The sequence below is a fragment of the Eumetopias jubatus genome, unplaced genomic scaffold, assembly GCF_037043125.1.
Source record: "Eumetopias jubatus isolate StellerSeaLion01/CBP00866 unplaced genomic scaffold, mEumJub1_p1.0 scaffold_9, whole genome shotgun sequence".
NCBI lineage: Eukaryota > Metazoa > Chordata > Mammalia > Carnivora > Otariidae > Eumetopias > Eumetopias jubatus.
This window is the reverse complement of record NW_028274815.1, coordinates 73,468,818-73,486,773: the sequence shown is the minus strand read 5'-3', so window position 1 is coordinate 73,486,773 and position 17,956 is coordinate 73,468,818. Positions and strand designations below refer to the sequence as shown.

At 37.6% G+C, this 17,956-nt stretch overlaps 2 protein-coding genes across 6 annotated transcripts in view; one reads left to right on the top strand and one right to left on the bottom strand.

The window, feature by feature from the left end:
* The window catches only part of RHOQ (ras homolog family member Q), a 34,092-nt gene extending 30,853 nt beyond the window's left edge, over nucleotides 1-3,239 (top strand). The window contains exons 5-6 of one of the 2 annotated variants that reach the window (XM_028103919.2): nucleotides 779-862; nucleotides 2,457-2,538. In XM_028103919.2, coding sequence (XP_027959720.1) covers nucleotides 779-856 — 78 coding nt within the window. In that variant the 3' untranslated portion in view covers nucleotides 857-862; nucleotides 2,457-2,538. Of the gene's footprint in view, nucleotides 1-778; nucleotides 863-2,456 lie in introns of both variants that reach the window. The other variant, XM_028103918.2, reaches the window with a different exon arrangement.
* Nucleotides 2,814-17,956, bottom strand: part of PIGF (phosphatidylinositol glycan anchor biosynthesis class F) — a 35,268-nt gene continuing 20,125 nt past the window's right edge. For all 4 annotated transcript variants that reach the window (XM_028103913.2, XM_028103914.2, XM_028103916.2 and 1 more), the window contains exons 5-6: nucleotides 17,675-17,783; nucleotides 2,814-3,129 (exon numbers count right to left, since the gene is read on the bottom strand). In XM_028103913.2, coding sequence (XP_027959714.1) covers nucleotides 3,016-3,129; nucleotides 17,675-17,783 — 223 coding nt within the window. In that variant the 3' untranslated portion in view covers nucleotides 2,814-3,015. The remainder of the gene's footprint in view (nucleotides 3,130-17,674; nucleotides 17,784-17,956) is intronic.

Genomic DNA, 17,956 nt, shown 5'->3' with positions numbered 1-17,956 from the left:
TGGTGATTTAACTACATAAAAATTTGATACATCAAATGCCAGAGATACAGCTGAAAGTCATAAAACAAACTTGACATGTGTGGCTGAAAAAATGGGTTAATATCTTAGTATATAGGAGTTCCTTACATATAAATTAATCAGAAAAAGACATATATACCCCAATAGAAAAATGGGCTAAGAACATTAATGGAAAATTTACCAAAAATACAGATTGCCATTGAATATAGGAAATATGTTCTAAGTCCTTCGTTGTCAAATGCAAGTTCAATTTCCGCCTATAAAATTGGCAAAAAAAAAAAAAGAGAAATTAATTATAATAGCCACTGTTCCAGGGGTGCAAGGAAATGGGCACTCTCTCTTATTGTTGATCATTGAGTAAAAGCCACCTTGATAATAGGCAAAAGCCTTAAAGTCATGCACACTTTTGATCAGGCAATTCCGTATGTAGGAATTTATCTTAAAATAATTATTACAGATGTGCTTAAAGAGATGGCTACAAAGTTGCTGCATTGTTTATAAAGGCAAAAAAAAAAAAAGAAAAAGCCCCCACATCTATTAAAAATGTATACTAACACAGCTATTGAGATGTTTATATTTATTATGTAGTTTAAGGGGGAAAAAAGTGGTTGCAAAACACTAGGATCCCACTTGGAGGCCTGTGGGCAGCATTTGGGGCAGTGGGTTCCTGGGTTCCTTCTTAAAATACTTTCACCCGGCCCCCTTGCTTGCCCTCTCCTGGTTCTGTCCCCTGGCAATGGCCTCTCCTCCGTGTCTCAAGTCCCTGTCTCTGCATGCTGGATGCCCATGGATCAGCACGCGGCTTCTGGAACATCTCTTCTGCAGCCACCCTCACTAGGCCCAGGTGAGCTGGTCGGTCTTGTGGTTTAAAAAGTCTGCCACTGAAGATTCCCAAGTTTCTATCTCCAGCCTGACCGCTTCCCTAAACTCTAGACTCGGTTATCCAGCTGTTCACCCAACATGTCCATCTGGGTGACTAAGCATCTAAAAATTAACATGTCCGAAACAGAATTCCGGATCTTACCTTCCGTGCCTGTCCTCCCAGTTACTCAGCTCAAAAACCCTGGAGTCACACCCGACTTGGCTCTCGCTCTCCTCCTGTGCAGGCAACCCTGCCGCAAAAGCTCTTGTCCTACCTTCAGAATCCGTCCAGCATTCACAGGCTCCTCACCATCCGCTCCTCTAACAGTCTGGTCAGGCCCCTCTCTCTCTGGCCTGGATTATCGGAACAGCTCTGACTCACCTTTCTGCTTCTGTCTGGGACCCCATGTCAGTCTGTTCTCAACACAGCAGCCTGAGTGAGTCTTTAAAAATACAAGCTCCATCAGGTCACTGCTCTGTTCCCCAGCCAGTCGCAGAGGGCCAGAGCCCCTACCGGGACCTAGAGACCCCTGCTATGTCCCGCCCTCACTGATCCTAGTCTATGCACATGGCCTCCTTGCTGTGTCCCCAAAGTCTCGTACCTCGGAGTCTTTGTACTTCTGCCCCTCCCTCCGCCTGGAGTGTTCTTCCCTATGGAACCATTATTTTCTCACTCCGTCCAGGTCTCCGCTCAGATATCACTTTCTCAGGGAGACCTTGCCTGATTTGTCCCCGCTCCCTGTCTTCCTTCCCTAGACCACGTATTCCCTTCTGACATTCTACCTCTAGTAGCTCGCGGTGGTCTTCTCTCTCTAAAATGTAAGCTTCCTGAGAGTTGAGGAGACTTAATTTTGTTCCCTGCTGTATTCACTCATTTGGCAAAATAAGAATGCTCGATTTCCAGTGAATGGATGAATGGAGCCTCTCCTAGAGTAGAAGCCAAAGTCCGTACCCCGGCCTCAGGGCTGCCTCGCCACCCGCCTCACGGCTTGCTGTTCCCTCTCTCCTGCGGTTCTGGCTTCCTTACCAGTCCCTGAACACTCCACTCATGCTCCTGCATCGGCGTCTTCCCACCTAGGGCTCTGTCTGCCTGGAGACTCTTCTCCTTCGTGGCCCTCGCTGCTCACACCACTTTGTTGAGACGCTTCCCACCTGTGTCCTGGGCACTCCCCGTCTCCCCCGCTCTGTGCTCTGAAGTGCACACCACCATCTGCTCTCTGTTCCCTTGGTGGGCCCCTCCCCCAGTAGGATTTAAGCAAATGTAAGCATCACACAGCAGGGACTTTGGTCTTTTGTTCAGTTCTTTGACATTATCTCCAGCCCCTAAAACAGTGCTTGGCATATGGTAGGTAACCAGTAAATACTTGATGAATGACACTAATTTTCATAGAATAAGTGTGGAAGGACATACACTTAGTTTTTAGTTGGCTGTCTCTGGGTTTTTATGAATATGGATGATGATTTCATTCCTTCTGCATAGCTGTGTTTTCTCATTTTCCTTATAATGATGTGTTGTGTCATACCAACTGTGTAAAAAAAGATTTTATACGTTTGTGATTTCTTTTTCTCCCCCCCAGATAGGAGCATGCTGCTATGTGGAATGTTCGGCTTTAACCCAGAAGGGATTGAAGACTGTTTTCGATGAGGCTATCATAGCCATTTTAACTCCAAAGAAACACACGGTAAAAAAAAGAATAGGATCAAGATGTATAAACTGTTGTTTGATTACGTGAGAAACAGCTTCAGTGGCCAAGGAAACTGTCCATTTCTCTCAAAAAGCATATGAAATGCTACAGCTATACCCAGACCTCTTATAAATAATGAAGCAGTTTAAAACTTGAAAGAAAAAACAAACAAAACCTGTCCTCAGAATTCTATAAAATTCATTAAGAATGTTTCTTAAAGGTCCAAGAAGCAGCAAACAGCATCTGAAGCCACAATCTACTATAAATACTTTATTTCAACTAGAAGGTACAATCTCTCAGGGGTTTCATAGTTTAAAAAGCTACAATCATACCATGTTGTAACTACATAAAAAACAGTGCTGTAAATGGAACTGCCTGGCTTAGACCATGTACATTTCTGCACAGTCTTTATGGAATCTGCACAACGAAGTATCTCCTCCCTTTGCTCCAATTAATGGTTCTTGTATGTAAGTTGCTTTCTATTCCAGTATATCCAGAGTGGTGAAATCACAAGGCCAGCCACGTAGCCAAAGGTCGCTCCAAGCGTACAGGAGATGGGCCATACCTGAGGAGAGAATGTATGAGATCAAAAAAGAATAACTGTTTTATTATTACTTGAGCACAAGTGTAACCTAAATATTTCTATATTAAAGCTTAATGTGCTTTCTTAAAGAATGCCAAAAGTGTAATAAGGTCATAACTGCATTTATCATGAACACTAAAAATGTACACATTCTAGTTAATGTACATTCGACTGTAACAAGGCTTCTGGCGACTGTAGATTTAGTTTGATGCTCCCCAAACTGCATGAGATACACCCTAAAATTACAAATTAAAATTCTGGGTCAGACTTTGTCATAATCCTGGACTCGATATAGCTGTCTGAAGTAGCTGGCAATTTAGTCTTTTAATTTCCACCTTGGCTTATATAATCAGATGACATGAGACGTGTGTATGCTGACCAAACTACAAGAAACTTTAAATAGTGCTAAAGAGAACAGACCTAGAGTTCGAGCATGTTACATGGAATTTATAACAAAGCAACTGCTTCCATAGTAATCCTGATGTTACCTTTCAGACACAGGTATTGGAACCATAGCAGAAGTTCTAGAACTATAACTTATGTACACAACTAGAGTGTCAGTTAAATGAAATACTGGCTTCTAAATACCCATTTTCTCCAGCCATATTACATTTTGCAATATTACATCAAGCAAGCCAGAAGTAAATAATGTTGATTTCTTTCATCCACAGGCAGTGCATGCTAGTCTCTAGGTGAAAGGCCCTGCTTTAAAAAAAAAAAAAAAATTATGTTCATCTGTGAAGCTTATTTGGTATACTGGAGCCTTTTCTAATCTTTCTCTGGGGGATCAGGCCATAGAACTGTGTTAGAGGTGACCCATCTTAATCACTAGTTCTGTAACCTAATTAAGCTTCCTTGTTTGGTCTGCTACTGGATCTGCCTTGTTCCAAATGCCATGCAACAGACAACAGTGTTAGACAAAGTTTCAGTGTGAACAAATTAATGCAGTTCAGAGAAGCATAATCTAACCCATAAATTTTTCTCCAGCCTTTCCTACATTTAAACTTGCTGTTGACTAAATTGTGATTTATTTATGTCTTTGGTGCGCTTCTGTTAATTTCCATGACTTGAGCTAATCGCTTTTGTCTACTGCACAGATTGGGTAATGGAACACTAAACTTTTATACTTGAAAATGACAGCCTTAAATGCTCATATCAGTCACAAATCTAGGATGTACTGTCTTGTATGTGAGCTTTGTAGAGATTTTTAAAAATATAAGCATCATCTTCCCCACGGAAGAGTGGAAAGTCTACTGGATAACTAGTCAGGATCTTTCTCTCCGAACTGGACAGTGGATGTCTTCCTTCTCCCAAAAAGTGATGGTTCATATTAAGTACCATGGCCTTATGTGTGTTCAAACAGAATCTTTATGTAACTTTCTCATTTAATTTGGGTTGATTATTAGCTTTTTTAGATACAACTGAAAGGAATTGCATAAATCAATTAGTATATTAACTAAGTTGTCCAACACATGGCATAAAGGAATTAAGACAGTAAAGTAGTATACGTTTCCAACTGGCCTTTGGGGATTTGATGGGGACTTTTTTTTCCTTCAGTTCACCTCTGAAACTTTTCATACTTGGTTTACTAGCCAATTAAAGTCTAGAATTTGATATGCCCTACGAGAAATGGACTAGGAATCCGGAAACATAAACTCTGGTGTCACTGTTTCCTGCCTGGGCCTCAGTTTCTTCATCTATAAACATGGGAGGTAGAAAGAGAGGACCTCCAGCATCTCTCCCATTTATCAACTCTTATGATTCTCTTCTTTCTTACTCACAATATTCATTGTTGGACATTACCTTTTCAGCTGCACATTCTTAAGATGGTAAAAATCCTGTATATAGATTATTAGAACTCTAAGCAAAGATGATTGTATCATCTGAACCTGAGGTGCCTTAGGTACTCTATTGACCTTGATGGGGTTTGGAGTTTCCCATTGCTTATTAAGAGCCTTTTCATTGCTTTGATTCCTTAGTATTTCTTTTTGCACTCAATCCTTCCTGCCACCCTATAAAAACCAAAGATTTGTTTTCTATTCATGAGCAGATTGTAGAAAAATTGCCTTATTTTCAGAAGCACGTCCTCATTAAAGACTTAAGTTTCAGCAGAAATTGAGACTAATCACTGGAACAACTAGTTCAAAGTAGTAAAATATCTGGGAAATAAAATACTTCAAAAATATCTTAACTGACATGAATTTTGCTAGTCAATGCAAATACATTGCTTCAAATAAGGTCATGTATGAATGAACTTAACGTACAGTTATTTTTTTTTTTTGCATATAATCAGTTCTGAAGTTCTTAAAAATAATTTTAGGGGCTCCCTGAAATCTTATTTCTAATACTTTGCTAACTTGTACCCTTATTCTGTTTCTACAGATACATTTTAGGTTAGCCCATGTTGAATGATCTTATTTCCAGTAAGTAGAGCCTGAATTAATGGTTTTTATTGTGAATTAGTTACTTTAGGTGTTGCTTCCATTTGATTTTTAATTATTACTCTTAAGTACCAAATTAAATAACTGGTTTGTTGGTTGTTGTTTTTTAAGTGATTGTTAAGATTTTTAACAGTGTCCCATCTTAACACATGGGGTTATAAATAAAATAATATGCATAGTTTACTATCTATGTAAAGCATTGAACTTCTTACCTTAGTTTTTATTTAACACCCTATGTAAACGTTTGGGATAATACTCATTCCTGTTTCTCATGCTGTGAGTCTTATCACCAGCCAAGTGTGAACACCTGCACTTTGTTAAAAAAGCACATTGTCAGAGTGTAGAGAGAATAATAATCCCTCATGAATCCTAGCCAAATTCCAATTTGGGTCACTAAATTCTACTTGAGTCACTTTGTAATTTCGGTATGGCTCTTCGTTTCCAAACATACACACATACACAGTCCCACGCACGTTCCTGAAACAGCCGCCGTATTGCACCTCCAGTGGTATGCCAAGATGAGCTAGTAGTTTAAAAGTTGTGTCTAATGAGGGGTTGAGGCTTAGAACACTTGCTATTTATTCAGTTCTTAAGAAATCCATGCCATCAGCAAGTTAAAATGTTGGACTGGCTTTGAAGACTATTTGCTAGTCATGAATCAGGCTTTCCTGCTTGACTTTCCTGGAATAAGGAGCCCTTAACTGTGACACATTTTGTTAAAGGAGAATTTCTTCATGTACGGGCAAGGGCAACCTTTCTGATTTTTTATTCCCAGGATAGGGAATGGCAAAAGGAGCAGCCGAAGGGAGCTGGGGGAGGCTGCCCACTAAATCACCTTTCCTCTAAGGTTCTCATGATTGAATTTCCTACTGACCTTCTTACAAATGCTTTAAAAAATTTAAAACTACACAATGGCAACAGATCTCATATTGACTTATCGAACCATGTTAGCTTCATCTCGCATTTTCATACTGAGATCTTGGGGTTTTCCATTTAAAACTAGGTACTTGTCTTACACATAGAGATGTTTCTATTTAACATTCTTCATGCCACAAATAGGCTTAAGAAACAAAAACAACTGGTATCATCTACTGAACAGACAATCCAACAGCAATGCCACAAACATTTCTCCAAATTACGGTCATCTGAGATGGCTATATATAATTATCTTGTTTTGTTTAAGGAAAATAGAAAACTCAAAGACATTCACGTAAAGGAAGTCATTCACAAGTGTTTGCCACCAAAATTACTGTCTTCTTCTTATCCAGTTTTTTATAAGTTAAAAAATTTTTAACCACTAAATGGAAGGGGAAAAAAACCCCGTTGCATGACAAAAGATAATTTATCATGCAAGTGGGTAAAATTATTACAATTACTGTTAAAAAACCTATTTTAAAAAATGAACAGCTACATCCCATGAACAAAGTGTCTTGCTTAGAGTACTACTATTATCCTTTCTCTAAACCAAATGACTCCTTAACAACATTGTTTTTTCATCACTTAAACCAAAAAAGGTCAGTTTTCTCTTCAAATACTCAGCATTAAGAAAGGCCTAATATTATAGGGTCTGGGTACCTGGTACCAGCAGTAGGTTATGTTTCTCTCAGAAATAAAACAATTTCACCCTAATAAGCTAAAAACCAATTTCTCAATAAATACATAGATTTAACTTTGTATGTTTTCTCTGTTAAACAAATCCATGTTATTGCTGGTTGAAAGACATTTCAAAATTATACAAGCTTATTCCCACCTGAAGACCACACTGCTCTCTTCTCATCAAGCATTACTGATATATTTATGTCGTGCTGGGACTTTTCAAAACATGTTCTGAGTAGTACAGAATAGTGATTTAAGAATACTACTTTTTGTATGAGATTGGATCTGAGTTTCAGCTCTGCCATTTTTTATAAATACGTGACCCTGGCGCAAGTCACCCATCCTCTCTGTACCTTGGTTTCTCATCTGTGAAATGAGGAGCATCAGAAAACCCACCTCACGGGGTTGCTGTACTGATTAAATGAGGTAATGAGATAATACACTAAGCAGCTCTGAGAACCATTCCTATAACAGTATCTGGCACATGGTACATGTGAGCTATAAATTGATAAGTTTTAGTCCATATTCCTAACAGACAGATAAGTTGTCATTACAATCTAGAACACCATTATTCCACAAATACACCATCTCTAAAGCTATTAAAAAATTCCTCCCCAAATTTTAAGTTGTAGTTTAAAAAACTGTATCTAGGGGCGCCTGGGTGGCTCAGTCGCTTAAGCGTCCATCTCTTGATTTCAGCTAAGGTCATGATCTCAGGGTCCTGAGATCAAACCCTGTGAGCCTGCTTAAGATTCTCTGTCTCCCTCTGCCCCATCCCCCCCCCCTAAAAAATAAATAAATAAAAACTATTTTAACAGGATCCATGTTTCCTTCTTGTCAAACAGATTTTATATGTATATATCATACCATCTGAGGGGCTCAAAGACCCCCATCTATAGACTCCTGGTTAAGAATCCCTGTATTCTTGGGGCACCTGGGGGGCTCAGTTGTTAAGCGTCTGCCTTCGGCTCAGGTCATGGTTCCAGGTTCCTGGGATGGAGCCCCGCATCGGGCTCCTGCTCGGCAGGAAGCCTGCTTCTCGCTCTCCCACTCCCCCTGCTTGTGTTCCCTCTCTTGCTGCACTGTCTCTCTCTCTGTCAAATAAATAAATAAATAAATCTTAAAAAAAAAAAGAATCCCTGTATTCTTCATCACTCAACCCTAACAAGTACTTTTATTAACTGTGCTCGTTGGTCAAAGTAATATAGTGACCCTCTACATTTTGGTTCAGAATTTTAAGGATCAATTTCAGTAACATAGATGGCATTTATTTGTTGTTATGTGATTTGAGAGTAAAAGGCTTAAATCTATTTTAATTATAATCTGCACACTTAGGTTCCTTTAATATATATGAAATGCAAGTAGATTTTTAATCTTGTACTGTCACTGAAATGATATCCACAGGTTTTTGATACTACCACGGAACAGCTAGTTTGGTATGTCACTGAGTATGGCAGTTTATGAGCTATTGCAGGTTTCTTAAAATGATGATCAGGTATTTGAAATTAGATGATTTCTTCTGAAGTTAGTTTCAGATATTCAACAAAAGTTTTAAAATAATTGTATAAAAACATTAGGCTACTTTTAAAAATACTTCCTATTTCACTTAAGAGCTTTACTTTGCTTTTCTGGGAAGTAGCAGTCAGTGGAGTGAGGATGAGCTGAGCTGCGGAGCCAGGCCAGCCACTTACGGACTGTGCGGCCTTGGCCAGATCACTTACCAACGGAGCCTCAGTTTCCCAATGTGCAAAACAGGGATAGTAGTCCCTCTTGTACTTCAAACGTGGGGCTACTGTATTATTTTAGAGTTTGTCGTGAAAGCTGTAAAGTACCATGCATTTGTATTATTTTGTATATGTTTTAGCTTGAAAAAACTAAACTTACGTGATCATTGATGTAAGTATTTCTTAGGTAATGGACACTACTAGGTGATAATCAGAAGTGGCAGTTTAGAACAAATAAAATAGTTCATGAGTAATGTCATATTGTGCTGTAGGAACTATTCCCTTGTCCTGGTAATCCTCTTTAATACATGCCATTCTTCACATGAAATGTCTGGGGAGTATAAAGCTTAGGAGAAAACTCTCAAAAGCCACACAACACACTGCATTATATGAACCATACGTAGCCTCGCCTCAGAAATAGAAGGGCATTTCCTGCTCCTCGCTGTTATTTTTCATAAATTTTAAGAAGTGTAATACAAAAACTGATTTTAAACCAACCACTTGGTAGACATTTGTATCATTTTTAATAGTCTCATATGAATGACTCCATTCATTCAAAACCTATTGAGCCCCTACTATAAACGAAGCAGTTAAACTGAAACTAAGATTATTTGATTTTGGATTATTTAATTTTAACAACAAATTCCTAAAAAATAAGTGCTGTGATACAATTTTTGGAAAGATATAGGATGTCACAGATATCACAGGGAAACTGATCTGTCTGCAGATCAGAAAACCTAAAAGGAGAACAACTCACAGTCATTAGGATTACTGGCTCTTTTGGATAAAAAAAGGAAGCTAGTTCTAGGCAGCTAATTCTACACTTCTCACAAGCTACTTTTTAATGTTTACTGTGGTTATCACAAATGTGTGTTGCATGACAGAATTTATCTTTCAAAGCCTGCTGACATTTCTACTGGCTTTAAATGATGATTTATATTTTCCTCTGTACTAGATTATAAGTGAGGTGTTTTTCTCGATCTTAACGTAAGTGCTATCGTCTGATGTAGGAATACTTTATAGATGAATCTCCTCATCTGGACACACTTCTCTGGTTGTAAATCTGCACCAATCCAGGTGTACTCTACCCACTCTCCCATGACCAAGAGCACAGATTTAGGAAGAGCTATTTGCAGAGAGGTGTGTGGTCTCCAATCCGGAAGTTCTTGTGAAAGTAACACTACATGGTCAAGATCATACAAGTAAGTTAACCTGGCTAGCACTATTCTTTCTCACATGAAAGTCCTGCCAGCACAGCATTATCAGCATGATCACCATATAACCCACCTTTTAAATACAAAACCATTTTCTGTCAGTTAAGTATTACAGGTTTTTTTCCATGCTTGAAACATAAATCCTATTCATATAAATTAATTATTTTATTTTGGTCTGTCTATAACACTGTATAATGCCTTTGATAAAAGAAACACCAATTAACCTAAAAACATGCCACTCCTTCAATAACTGAATTTTTATCCCTCACTCTAACAGTATTTCCAGTAATCCTTATGATCTCCAGCTTCAATTTAGGGAAGAATTATCTAGCATCTGTGACTTTAGAAAATGAATATACATTTTCACAAATATTACATTTGTAACCTGATAAAACTAGAGAAAACAAAGATTTTAACATACAACGATGCCTTAATTATCTGTTATGGGAATAAGTACAAATATTTTTAAACAATTTTAAATTGCTTTAAAAAAGTCTTAAATCAATTTTGCTTTTTAACTTTATAGAAAATAAGTATACTCAAAAGAGATGTGATTATCTGGTTCAATTCCATTTTAGAGGCAGCAGCACTCCAGTCCAGGGTTTAAAGGCAGTTGTGGGTTTACTAGGCACAAAAGCTTTGCATACTAACTTCAAATTCTCTCCTACAAACGTATTAAATTTTATGGTCTAAAATACACGCACCACAGTGGTCATGGCATTTATATGAAATTCTTAGGTGTGGGAAGAAATGCAATACAATGATTACTCAAGCTTTTCCAAAAAGATCTAAACTATGGCCTTTAAAAAAAAGAGTGAGAGAGAGAAGGAAATCAGGAAAGGAAAGGAAGAAAGGAGAGAAGGAAGGAAGGAAAAGGAAAAGGGAAAGGAAGAAGAAAGGTTACGTTTCAGAGTCCCCAGCAAGGAAGAGAATCAGGTTTGGATCCTTAGGCTTCCTTTTATCCACCCAGTAATGTTGAGCAAGATCTGTACCCCTCTCCTCACACTTTGACATTCTTATATGTAAAAGGAATGAAACCCACCTTGCACTACACTTGTTAGGATTAAGTTACCTGTGGACAGTGCGAAGCCCCATGCCTGGTACATACATAGAGAGATGTACACATTTTATATTTTCTTTCTATTGCCATCTGAAATGTCAGACAGAATTGAAAAGTATGTGAAATCCAAATACCTTAAATACCAAAGAACAAAAAGATGAATTAAACAATCCACTCTACCAACTGAAGGACTGGCGGGCAGAATAAATAAGTAACACAAGGTGGCAATCAATGCACTCTCTAACACTTTGAGAACCCAAATAATGGAATTTGCATTTTTTTTGTAATGCTAAAACTACAGTCATTAAACGACTCCTTTTATAGTCACAAATGCCTATAACATTAAGCAGTAACTATGTGTCAAGTTCTGAACTAAGTACTTTAGAAGGATTATATTATTTAATCCTCACTAGTAAGTGGCAGAGCCAGGATTTGAACCTAGTAATCTGATGCCAGAGCTCTTAATCATCGTGTTATCTGTCTACCTAGTAATGAAACAAGTGGGTTTAAAAACTTTATGGCAGGGCGCCTGGGTGGCTCAGTTGGTTGAGCGACTGCCTTCGGCTCAGGTCATGATCCCAGAGTCCCGGGATCGAGTCCCACATCGGGCTCCCTGCTCAGTAAGGGAGCCTGCTTCTCCCTCTGACCCTCCCCCCTCTCATGTACTCTCTCTCTCTCATTCTCTCTCTCAAATAAATAAATAAATCTTTAAAAAATAAAAATAAAAACTTTATGGCAAATTTCCTTTGCTCAGAATAACCAACAACATTTCTTAAACTTCCATTAATTTTTTTTTATCAACATGTAATACTGGCCTATTTCTGATAAAGGAAGAATTATACCATTTTTCCAGATGAAAAGCTCAACTATTCTATAAAATATTTAGAGCATATTAAATCTGAACCTAAATTATTGTTACCAAATAATTAAATTCCAGTCCTGTATAATATTTAAATACCTGTTATACTTACATTGAATATATGCTTTGTACAGAGTAAGAACTTAAATACTTACTAATTAGCTATTTAGTTACTTACAGCAAATAGTTATAATGTACAGAGGTTTTCCACAGTCAAAATGTTTATTTTGTCAGTAAATATAAAACCATCAGCATCTTCTGGGAGTGAAGAAGGCTGTCTGGGTTATGGGCAATTTAAATGTTTATTTTCTTGCTGATTTTAAGGCAAATAATTAAGGCAGGGAAGAGATGTCTTGCAAATATTTTTTTAAAAGACAACAAAAATGACCAACAAGGTGTGGGTAGCCACCCTACCATATTCTCTTTAATCAAATCCTCTTGCTGCCTCCTACAAAGGGAAGGCTTCCTCCAACTATAAAGATGCCTACTATCTTTTGTCACTTGTCATTACTTAAAATTATTTAACGTTCCTATTACTAAATGAAAAAACTTCTTTTCACTGAGATTACGTATTTTCAATGGGCCTTTCCAGTCATTTGGTGATGAAATGATAGAAAAACAAAAATAAGCTTGAAACTGCTCAATACAGAATTCATGTCATTCTAAGTTTATGTTTGGCCTCTGGAACTTTATACAGAGTCAGATTTGAGTTCAAAGTAGAGAAAACTGAACTAATACATGTTAAGAGTTTTTGTGAGGTTGTACGTGTGTGTGTTTTTAAAGAAGAGATCTTTGCTTAACTGGATAGGCTTGTTTCTCTGAAAACCAGATCACAATCCAGAAAAGCTTGCTTTATCACAAACGTATCCTATCTGTATTGGGCTACAAGGCACAGAGAACTAAAATCTCTTCTTTACACATGTTGTATTTATTTTTATTTTTTTTTTAGATCTTATTTATTTACTTGGCAGAGAGAGAGACAGCGAGAGAGGGAACACAAGCAGGGGGAGTGGGAGAGGGGGGAGAAGCAGGCTTCCCGCAGAACAGGGAGCCCGATGCGGGGCTTGATCCCAGGACCCTGGGACCATGACCTGAGCCGAAGGCAGATGCTTAACAACTGAGCCACCCAGGCACTCCTATACATATTATATTTTAGATAATATTAAGTGTATACAGTAGTCTCTTCCCATGAAATTTTGCTCTAGAAAAATCTCCATTTTGAGGTAATGCCATATTCCTTTCTCAAGTTTATCGTTATTCTGGCAGATTCTGTCAGTATCGTGAGCCACACTGAGTACTGACTCTAGGTAGTTACTTATGAAGAAGAGAGCAAAACAAAACACCTTGTTTGCTGAAATTAAAAAGTGAAAGAAAACAAGTCTCATCATTTCCCTAGTTTATCAGTAAATAACTGCTGAAAGAGAGAGGGGCAGATGATTATTAGATGAATAAAGATGATTAATTTATACATTAGTTCTATCATGCCACCAATAGCATGTATCATAATTTTTAAAAGATTATAGTGAGTAAATAGGTCCTTAACTAGGAACACTCTGAAAACAACCCAACAGTAAAGACAATTAAAGTACCAGTAATAAATAGTCCAATCGAATCAAACATTCTAAATGAAGACAAACACTGGTTACATAAATTAGCTAGCTAGAAAATACTTTTTTTAGAAAAAGTAATTCAAATGGAAACTTCACATTAATTTAAAAAAGTGAACCCATCAATTTGGATCCAGCTTACCTCTTACTGTAAACAAGCACTGAGGTAGAAAAGTAGCTAAAAGCCTGAACAATCCAAAATAGATAAATGGATTGTAAATCATTAACACATATATTTTCTATGCAAACCTAAACCCAGATTTGGGCACATCCACTCCCCATAATTCAGTTTCTACTTCTACATAGTCTTATAAACTTATGATTTAGCCAAGTGTAAAATATCAAACATTTACACTCTAAAATATTCCATCTACATGCAAACTGACATGTTAATCATACATTACCTTACCAACTCACTAAAGCTGCAGCCCATGGTGCTTTATGTACCAATACTTTGTATTTAGACTTAATTGCATGTATTTGAAAGTACTGAATCCAATGCAGGTTAAACCACAATTTTCTATATATAGTTTCTAATGATTCTGATTATCCTGCTCCAATTTAGAAATCACTGACACTATTGAATGAAATTAAGTTCTGTAAGATGGTAACTTGAGGACAAATGGATCTCCATCTCCCTGTATAAAAGATACCTTTATCAGTACTAAAACCTTGAGAAGGGCATCAGTGACACCCCAAGCCCCCAAGGATTTCTATAATATACAATAGAGGAATATTACAGGGAAGGGCAAACCCACCAGACTTATTGAATGTAGAAGAACAACCTGTCTCTCCAGGAGACATGACATCTAATAGAACAAAGAATGGACTTAAAAGTAGGCATTTAGGTGCAAGACATATAATCCAAATCCCTTAAAATAAGCCTTTGGAAAGTGAGATACATATCAAAGATTTAACCCAGCTATCATCTAGGAATTCTACTAGAGAAAACTGGACAAATATGCAAAGATGTCTGTTTAAATAATTAATAATAGTAAATCAATAAATGTGAAACTATAAACAATCTAAATGTTCATTGATAAGAAACTGATACATGATTTTACTCAAATAATGGAACATTACTTGTATGTAAATTTTTAATGACAAGGAATGAGCTCCATAACATACTGCTGATGGAAAAAAAAGATTAAAAATGACATATACATCACTCATCATCAGGGAAATGCAAAAAAGCTACAAAAGCTACAAAATCACCTCACACCTGTCACAATGACTAAAATCAACACAGGAAGTAACAGGGACTGGTGGGGATGTGGAGAAAAAGGAACCCTTATGCAGTGTGGGTGGGAATGCAAACTGGTGCAGCCAATGGAAAACAGTATGGAGGTTCCCCCCAAAATTAAAAATAGCGCTACCCTACGATCCGGGAATCACACTACTGGGTATTTATCTAAAAATACAAAACACTAATTCAAAGGGATACATGCACCCCTATGTTTATAGCATTACTAATAATAGCCACATTATGGAAGCATCCCAAGTGTCCATCAACAGAGGAGTGGATAAAGAAGATGTGGTGTATATATAGCACACACACACACACACACACACACACACACACACACACACACACACAGGAATATTATTCAGTCATAAAAAAGAATGAAATCTTGCCATTTGCAACAACATGGCTAGAGCTACAGTGTATAATGCTGAGTGAAGTAAGTCAGAGAAAGACAAATACCATATGATTTCACTCATACGTGGAATTTAAGAAACAAAACAAACAAAGGGGAAAAAAGAGAGAAAGACAAACCAAGGAACAGACTCAACTACAGAGAACACACTGATGGTTACCACAGGGGAGGAGGATGGGGGAAACAGGAGATGTGGAAATAGGAGTGTGCTCTTTAAAGAGCACACTTGTCATGATGAAAAAAAATAAAATGACTTAAAAAATGCATATCCAGCAATTCTACTTTAAGAATTTATCTTAAGGAAATGATAATACTATTTTCCAAAGACTTACACATAAGAATGGTAATTGTAATTTAATAGCTAACATTTCTTACAAATGATCTCATTTAATCCTCACAACTACTATTACCTCCATTTTACAGTTAACTTGTTCAAATCACATAGTAAATGGAAGAGTTGGGATCTGAATAACATGTACTACACACCCAAGTAGAAACAAGATCATAGAGGCCCTTATAAGTTATGCCAAAGGACTCTGGCTTTATTCAAGGCAAGCAGCGAGGAAGCCGCTGGAAGATTTTTCAGCAGGAGAAATGACAGGATCAAGTATTTTGCTATGTAAAGAGTGGTTTGTAGGGCAGACATAGACGAGATGAGAGACACTTGTACAAGTTAGAGAATTAAATGTAAATGGGGAGAAGACAGATCCAAGAGATGTTACAAAAAAAACCCCACAAAACACTAAAATCAAAAGGGCCAGTGACCAGTTCAACCTGAGCTGTTAAGGAGAAGGTGGTATCAAGGATGACTCGGTAGGTTTCTGACCCAAGCAAATGGGTGAATGATAGTGCTACTTACATTACAGGGGGAGAAAGAAAAAGCTGGATTTTGAGGATGTTAAGTTCAGGGTGCCTATGGAACCTCAAGAGGAACATCCTGCTGCATTTATGAGTCTGGGCCATGTCTGGGCAGGAGATAAGGTTTTGGGATTCAGTATCCATATTTTAATTGCAATCATGGCCAATGGGGGAGGTCATGCAGGGAGAGTGGGAGAACAAAGATATTGGAAATCACGGAAATACTGGTGTTTTAGGAGGAGTCAATCCGAAAGAAGCTTGCAGGGAGACTGAGAAGGAGAAACCGGAAAAGGAGAAGGAAAAGCACTAGACAGAGCTGTTGCAGAAAGTCAAGAAAAGAGTTTCAAGCAGGCAAAGAGTGTGTTTCCAGTGAGTTAATGCTCAGAAAAGCCCCTACAGTAAGGTCTAAGAAGTCTTTCTTTGATTTAGCAATAAAGTGACTGGACAGAGTGGTTTAAAAAAAAGACATATATATTATAGTTATACACATGGAGAAAGAACTGCACAAATTATCACCAAAATACAAATGAAATGAGGGTTGCCTCTGGATGGTTGGATACTTGATAATTTTTACTTTCTTCCTTATAATTACTAATATTACTTAAATTCTCTAAATAAATATGTACTGTCTTCGTAATAGGAAAACCATTCTCTTTGTGTTGAAAAAAGAAAGTATATTTAGTTTTTAATACTACGATTCCGTTTGGGAGAAATTATCTTGAGAAAATAATTGGAAAATGCAAGAAAATATAGATTCAAAGGTGTTTATCCCAGCACTGTGTAATAGTGAAATACTGGCAATAACCTAAAAGATCAGTAGTGAACCTGTTAAATAAATTTGGGGATAACTATGTAACGGCATACTACAGAAGCCACCACAAATGAAGACAAAGATATATTCATTACTAGCTCAGTGACCTTGGAAATATTACATATCCTCTAGGAATCAGTTTCCTCATCTGTAAAATGGGAATAAAAAGAACACTTACCTCACAGTGCTTTACCTAGCTTATTAGCTATATCCTATTGTGATCAGAAACAAAAAACCTGATGTTCACAAGTTTCCTCCAATATCACGTACCCCTATTTCAAAACTGGCTTCGCTACATGCTTTTAAAAAGTATTTCAAAATCAACATTCAACTTGGCCATAAATCCAATTAAGAAGATATGAATCTAAGACCACAAAGGCAATGAGTATCAAAGTTGAAAACGGGAAATTCCTGCAACTTCTACCCTGTTTTTTAAAGACTCCTATAAATATTCACAAACTAAGCTTATTTATTCACCTATACATGTAGAAAACACAGTGCCTGGAAGACAGAACCAGGCTGATCTGGATGCCACGGGCCCTGGGACCAATAAGAAATCGCCCAGGTTACGGTGACAGAGGGAACTGGCATCCCTACTTAACTGGACAACAACACAATTTATACAGACATACTGGTTAGCTTCTTCAGTTTTACCATCACTGTCCGTTTCTTTTGGTGCTTTAAGCAGCTGAAACCAACCTGCCAAGGTCTTTCCCAATCGAGTGGAATAGGAAAGGCTCCCAGCCATGTTCCTATAAAGCTAGAAATTGTAGTGATCTGAAGGCTGTTCTCCCAAATGGATGTAACTCTGTAAAACACAAATAGGTAAATCACCGGTGGTATCTCTCTTAGCTGCTAGAGAATCAAACAGTAGTGCCAATAACACCACACATACAGGTTCTGTTCATTTAACAACCATCTCGAATTGACACCTATTTACCCTGAACTATTAACAACTAATTAGTAAGATGATACATGCTT